Raw genomic sequence first — 6982 nt, 5'->3', positions numbered from 1 at the left:
TTAATATTTATTTCCATTTCTTATTCATTGAGAACTTATATAATCAATAATATAAGGCTGGAACGGCAAACTTGCACTGAAAATTTTCTGGCCAACCTGATGAGGTACTATCAGCTCATGTTAACCTCAGATGCAACTCAAGACTACCTATATCGGAAGTCTGCCGTTCTATGATGATGATTTTCTCAGATGCAAGTCAGGACTGCCTATATCAGGTGCCTGCCGTTCTGTGATGATGATATTTTCAGATCTCTGATAACCTTTCACGTATGTTCTATGATTCTGTGATCCAAATTATGCAACAGGTGTAAACGTTCTGATTACTAGAAATTACGATATTATTTTTCAAGACCACGCAACTGCTACTTCAGTTGCTAACCTTATGGAGAAGAATTGTTGACCACAAATTGACTCATTAGAAGTTGCGCAGTAATTTCCATTTAGTCCGCCGGATTATTGTTTTTGTATTATATTTATGACAAAATTAATAGTAATATGCAAGTAGTAAGTTCATCTTACAGCGCAGACACTTGCCTCTAATGCATGATGTCTGGCATACTGTGATTTGTCGGTACAATCTGTTGGTAGAATATTGCAGATTGTGGAAAGAAGATAGAGTCATGCCTGTTGGATTAGCTTCCGTTTCTTTTGTAAACGTGAGAAGGAAATGCATATGTAAGAGCCTTGTCGAAAAAGTATGTCTACTCTGCAATGCATGGTTGGTTATGCAGTCTCGTTAAATATAACCCCTGTATTTGCTATGCTTTTATTATTGTCACAAATCTCCAGCACAAGCTATGACAGTTACATCCTTGTTGATCCTTCGAAGTCAATCAAAAAACTTATGGTTGCTGAGAACTACTTACCATGTATTATTCTATAGACCAAAACCGCAGGTGTTCCCTGCCAACTCCCTAGTAAACTTGAGGGGTTTTAATAATGGCAAGAGGCTGGATCCAATGAAAAGCTTGTCTAGAATGCCCTGCAAAATGCGAAGATGCCCATGAAAAGCCGAAAAGAATTAGGGTGGCTCCGCGGGTCAATGGGAATGAACTTCGTCTCGAGATAAAAGTACGAGGCAATATGGTCATTTCACGACATGCTGATTGCGGCAGTACCGTCTGAAAACAAATGCAGTTTGCTGTGGAAGTCAAAGCATATAAACAGTGAGAAATTGTCTCGGGGAAGAGGGAATATTAGTGCAGTCATTATCAGCGGAATTGAGAGGATGAAGGCAAGAGGTACGGGAATCTTGTTGATGTGTGTCAGCGTACCAGCCATCCAAGGGTATGATGACGACCTTCCATCAATCTTTCTGTATGACACGAAGCCGATTCTGTCAAGAAAGAATAGCGTGTGCTTAGAAGGAGATCGAAACCGTTAGTTGCGATGCCATTTGCATTAATGTCCCCTCGCGTCCCCAGCGCTCCCGACAATTCCCTCTCCCAGCAACAATCAAAAGGATGAAACAAATCGCATTCATTCATTCCTAAACGTCAACTGTCAGTCTTCTGCTTCTCAAAATTCTCTCCTTCAATGTTTTTTCTGGAGGTTGTCGTCCATCGCCAATCATCGCCCACTCAAATTCAACCCCAACTCCGTCATCTAATTCAAACCTTTTTTTTTCCGGTTAATGTGGAATTCCATCCACAGCTCTTATTTTCAGGCCCAGGCTGCTACACATCGCTGACTACCAACACTACACTAAGCCACAGTTCAATTGGCGGCCCCTTTCCGTATGAGACCTTACACAACATCTATGAGATGACAGTATAATTAATCAACCACCTCAGCACCAAACATAAACGACTATATGCGATGTATTGCCACGTCAACAGTGAGAATTATAGACAACTCATCTATCCGACAAAAGCCTAAGCCCCGGTTCCTCACAAAAAGGGAAAACAGAAAAGCACAAAAAAATACCTGAAGCCTCGTTAGCAGTGGTCTTTTATTCAGAAAACAAGCGCATATATCACCATATGCCATGATAAATATACCATGTCAACACAGGGACAACATAAAGGATGTCATCAAAAGAATCCCAAGGCTCCATCCTAGTACTAGGATTCTAGGTAACTCAAATATATGACAAGCCTACGCCACGAAATTCTTCAATAGTCGTCTTCCATTGTTTTGGCTGCGCTGCCGCGTTTTCAAATTTATCCAGGGAACCAAGAACCCAGAATGCATGTCCAACATGAAAAAGATGAGAGGTGATAAAGGATATTGGGGCTTGGGAATTCAGATAATAATCCGCCACAAAGGACCAGAGAGGCCTTGAACCGATCATTAACCGAGATGATTCATATCAGTAGGACCCTTTCATACAGTACTCGCACATAATAAGGGTCAGTATTCTCTGTCAAACATTATCATAAAAAACAGAACATGGACGCAGGACATTAGAAGGCATAGAACTAAATAAAATCGGATCTTGCGTCTTTCAATGAAGGTCCACACTTTAAGTATGGCCGACAAGTTTTTTAATTTTAAAACGGACAAGCCAAATTGACCGGTACTTCCGAAATATGAGTTGATGAGGCTGCTAATAATCACTGTCAACGTCAAAAAGTGGGCTAAAGAACAAGAGGTTTCAAGAGAAAGGCTTGCATCAGGAAGACAACGTTAGACCCTTCAAGACTGTTGTAACCTGAGGAAGCTTGTCAGGAGCCCTCTGCTTATAATCCTTCTCCAACACTTTGGCCGCTAGAGATTGTACTTGTGATTTATCCTTGTCTTCCTTGCTCTTCCCTCGCGTAAGCTGCACAATAGCAGAAGTACACTGGAAAGCAGGAGCAAACTAAACGATTCAGGCTTAGAAATAAAAGGCTTTGAAGAGAAAGTTCAGAAATCCCAAGTTCCTGAGTAGATTTTAGTTCCTACATTCCAGACAACTTTCAGAATGCTTATGTTTAGCATCATAGTATCTAAGATGCTTAATGCCATCCGAGATATAAGCTGGCACAGAATAACACTATTTTGAGTGGTATCTCATACTAAAAAAAATCATAAGAATCTCACATCAAACCAGCTTCTAGCATTTTTATCAATAAAATATCAAATGTCTTCTTTCTTGAGAACTTTCAATTGCCTTACCAAATATAAGTACCAGAATATCATGTTATCTCGCTGCTTGCTATCCAAGATATATGTAAGACAGTAGTTAATCACACAGCTTTATATTTTCCCAGTGGGAATTAGCTACTGATCAAAGAAAATATGAATTCTATCAATGACAAGCTGAATGGTGACTTCAATTATAACTAGGAGAATTGGGATGTTCAGAGGGAAAGAGGAAGAAGAAAGGGAGCAGGAGCTCACCAAGCAAATACCAAAGAGTGCCCGGGTATTCTTGCCTCCCGTCAAGTCTATAGCGGATGCATAGTATTTCTTAGCAGTCTGGAGGTTTTCTAACCCACCAAGCGTATAGAGTACCTATCAATGCCAGAGGTCAAGATTATGCTTGAGATTGATAATCAGCTCCCATTCATCTTCAGTATGCAGTACCCTCTTCTTAACAATAGAGAAGGAAAAAGAAAGGGAGTAGAATTTAATCAAAATAAAATAATTGATTATTTGTGGGAAAAAATTGCTTACATCAGCGTAGGCCAAGTGGAAGAGTGGAACAGTAGGTTGAGATATAATTAATTCTTCATAGCAAAATGAAGCTTGTTTGTACCTAACAACAATAAGGCAAAAATTAGAACATAAATCCTTTAAGGTACAAGGAAGACTCCTTCAAGTTCGAAGCCCCTTTTTGAGTAGGTAGAAAAGAATCCTACATTTGCAGGGAGATGTATAATTCTGCAAGTTCTCTCCATGCATCATGATCTGCCATGAATCTGTTAAAATGACAGAAGAATTCAGGTCATTTTTTATAGGATGTAAACTGGGAAAAAAAATTCTCCCTTTCACCCTCAATTTCAGTGAAAAATAAATAATCAGCATCTCTCTCACGTTTCTAGATATTTATTAAGCCATTCAATAGCCACCGAAATGTTGCCCTGTGACTTTGCCATAGCTACCCTCCTCTTGTGGATGATCTGTATCCCCCAAAAAAGAAAAAAGTTAGGTCCTCTTTTCTCAAACATGATTAAGGATAAAAGTGAAAATATTCATCCATCAAAACAATAACATGATGAAAAGTCATTTTTTAAAGCTTTTATCACACAGAACAATCATAAACTAATGGGTTGATCCCTTTTGTTTTGTATATTTTTTCTTCTTATAAGGTTAAGTGAGTTACTTGATCAAGAGGATTATCCTCTAAAAAGCTTGTGTAGGCCTTTTCCGCTTCATCCCATGATCCTTTTGCTTCAAGCAACATTGCCTCCAGCCTACCTGCACTTTGTCCAAAAGTAATAAGCCACCAAAACTCATTCGATTTTAGAGGTAACATACGCCATCACATTCCTAGACAAACTTATATGAGCAGCTTCCAATGAATTCTATAAAACGAATGATTTGTAGATGGAAATGTAATTCATCTAATTATAATATGCACATTTCCCTAGAGGCTAAAAATAAAGCCTAGATGCACAGTGTAGATTTGCATAATTCACTTCATGTACAGGTGGCAGGAATTGGTTGTTGTGGTGGAGAATTTCGGGTGGCACTAGTTCCTGTCATACGCAGTCATCTAGGACATCACAAACTGATGCACTGTAGGCGATGTGTAGATATTATAATTAATAAAATCATGATGTTGTTGCATCAATATGTTTGTTTTTAGCCTACTGGCTGCCCATGGGTAGAACCACAGGAAGAATGTCTGAATAATTAGGTCTCATTTGACCCCAACCAAACGTCCAATTAAGAGTCACATCATTCTGGCTTTGACACGTGTTCAAGTGGCTCCATCTGGGTTCAGGTAGTTCGCATAAATGTTTTCCCCTTAAACTACTCATCAATATGAAATATAAAATCTAAAGAAAATTACACTACTCATAAGTTAATGTTTGAGGAAAAACACAGTCTTACAAAATCTTTCAAGGTATAATCTATTCTGTGCATCAATCAGGAAAGGATAGCTACTTAGCCACACATACCTAGTGGTGGCAAAAGCAAGGGTTTTACAGGTAGCATTATTTATTCTAAGTATCTCTTTTCCATACAAAGCTAGACACAGAAAGATACATCATTGACATAGACAAATCCAACTTACCAACCCGTTTACTCTCAGGGAATCTCTTCTGGAGAACTTTTATACAGTCCTGAAAAAGGAGTTACTTTTTGTCAACTGAAAGGCATAACATCTCAAGGGTAGTTACTCATCATATATGTAGTAAAATGATGCAGAAGAATTAGTATTCAAGAGCCACAAAAACAGAGAACTGAGAAAACATTTGACAACAGTCCACTCTGCAGGTTCAGAAATCATATCATTACAAGAATTACAACAATATATTTGAAGGCAAACTTACACAAGAATCAGGATACATTCACACAAAAGGCCTTAAACAAGCTTATAATTCCCTTTAGAATTGGTAAGACCCATCTTACACACCAGCAGAACTCCAGAATAGAAATGAAGAGGGAAGAACCAGAAAAGAAACAAGATTTCTAAATTAATCCTTGCATAAGATTCCTAAACTAGCATTATACAATGGGGAAATTTGTACCAAAATATACACTTAAACATAAAAAGATAGGATATGACAAATTATTGAAAACATTATGACTTACAAAAATATCAAATCAACTTAAAACAATGATAGAGCCTTCACTACCTTGGCAACATCAAGATGTTGGCAATCCATAGCTGCAACTGCAACCTGCTCATACAAAGTCCATTCTGCATCAAGGAGCAATTATTTATTTGCTAAAAGTTATATTAGATAAGATAAGGGTTGTGAGAGAAGGAATAATTAAATTAATCTACCATCAGAAAATGCAATATGTAGCTCGAAAAATTGTCATGATCACCGCAATTAAACAAGTTTTTAGATAGCTCAAGTATATGTGAAGATGGCTCACTTCTCAAGAATGTTCGTGTGACTATTGGGAGGGTGAAGTCACAGAATCAACTAAGTTTCTCTTCACAAAAAGTTATGAGGGGGCAAAATAGTTCAAATTGCTGATGCATATAAAACAACAAAAATTCTTCAATGCTCTTGATTCATCATTATTATCCCAGCCATAGGAACCAACTTGGCACAAATCTTAATGACGTAGGAAATTCTTGATTTGTCCCTTTGACTTTCATTATGTTGGAAGAAAATTTAGTATAGTGGAGAGACAATTCATTTGTTCCCTTTTGATAACAGTTGATAGCATGCAACTCTCTCCACATAAGACATAACTTATCAGTTTAAGAAAAATTCTTGACAGAAGTATCCTCTCAGAAAGATATCCCAACGTTTTTTACTTGCAGTAACCTCTAAAACACTATTTTAACTCTCCTGGCTCACAATTAACAACTAAAAACAGAAACCAGAAACTCAATTTCTACATTCCAACAGAGGAAATCAAGAATACAAGGTGGTTGTATACAAACAATACCCAAGCACATAATCAAACCATTTAAGAATGACAGCAGGACCAATAACATATAAACTAGGTCTGTGAGAACTTAAATCACACGGATACGGATCGGAAAAGGGGTAAAACTAGATCACACTGACCATCTGGGCCAAGACTGGATCGCTTTTTGGGGTCGTTCAATATGGACAAGCCATGCCTCAACACTTTTTCCGAACGCCGAAGCTTGAGTTTCCTAACGAGACACAGGTACTCCCAGGCTCCTCCGCCCCCATTATCGACCTGGTTTTCGAGCCTGTTCAACTGAGTATCCTCTGTTTTGGTGACCATCTCTACCAGATCAAAGATACAAACTTGGAACGGTATAACTCGGTCTCTCCAGTCCTGGGTCTGTGGGAGTGGTCAGGCTTCGGATCTTCCGATTGACTCTATAAAGCATAAACGCATTTGTCTTGTAGCGTTCGCTCGCTCAGAAACTAAAGCCAGAGACAGCGCGACA

General features: G+C 38.5%; 1 protein-coding gene across 1 annotated transcript; it reads right to left on the bottom strand.

Moving 5' to 3' along the window:
• Positions 1-2220: 2220 nt before the first annotated feature.
• LOC114728066 (ER membrane protein complex subunit 2) lies at positions 2221-6982 on the bottom strand. The gene is made up of 9 exons (XM_028914887.1): positions 6627-6982; positions 5733-5797; positions 5168-5216; positions 4250-4344; positions 3961-4046; positions 3786-3845; positions 3601-3682; positions 3325-3438; positions 2221-2785 (listed from the first exon to the last, which is right to left on the bottom strand). The coding sequence occupies exons 1-9, from the start codon at positions 6811-6813 to the stop codon at positions 2615-2617; spliced, it is 909 nt and encodes a 302-aa protein (XP_028770720.1). The 5' UTR covers positions 6814-6982; the 3' UTR covers positions 2221-2614.

Source organism: Neltuma alba, unplaced genomic scaffold, assembly GCF_004799145.2.
Source record: "Neltuma alba isolate B1F8T4 unplaced genomic scaffold, ASM479914v2 tig00012519_pilon, whole genome shotgun sequence".
Classification (NCBI taxonomy): Eukaryota; Viridiplantae; Streptophyta; class Magnoliopsida; order Fabales; family Fabaceae; genus Neltuma; species Neltuma alba.
The sequence above is the reverse complement of the archived record's forward strand: the minus strand, read 5'-3'. Positions and strand labels throughout refer to the sequence as shown.

Excerpts from the sequence above, each read along its gene's own strand:
- LOC114728066 (XM_028914887.1), bottom strand. The coding sequence starts at position 6,813 with ATGGTCACCAAAACAGAGGATACTCAGTTGAACAGGCTCGAAAACCAG. Across the intron at positions 5,217-5,732 it reads AACATCTTGATGTTGCCAAG|GACTGTATAAAAGTTCTCCA; the intron begins GTAGTGAAGGCT and ends CTCCTTTTTCAG. Across the intron at positions 4,345-5,167 it reads CCCTGAGAGTAAACGGGTTG|GTAGGCTGGAGGCAATGTTG; the intron begins GTAAGTTGGATT and ends GACAAAGTGCAG.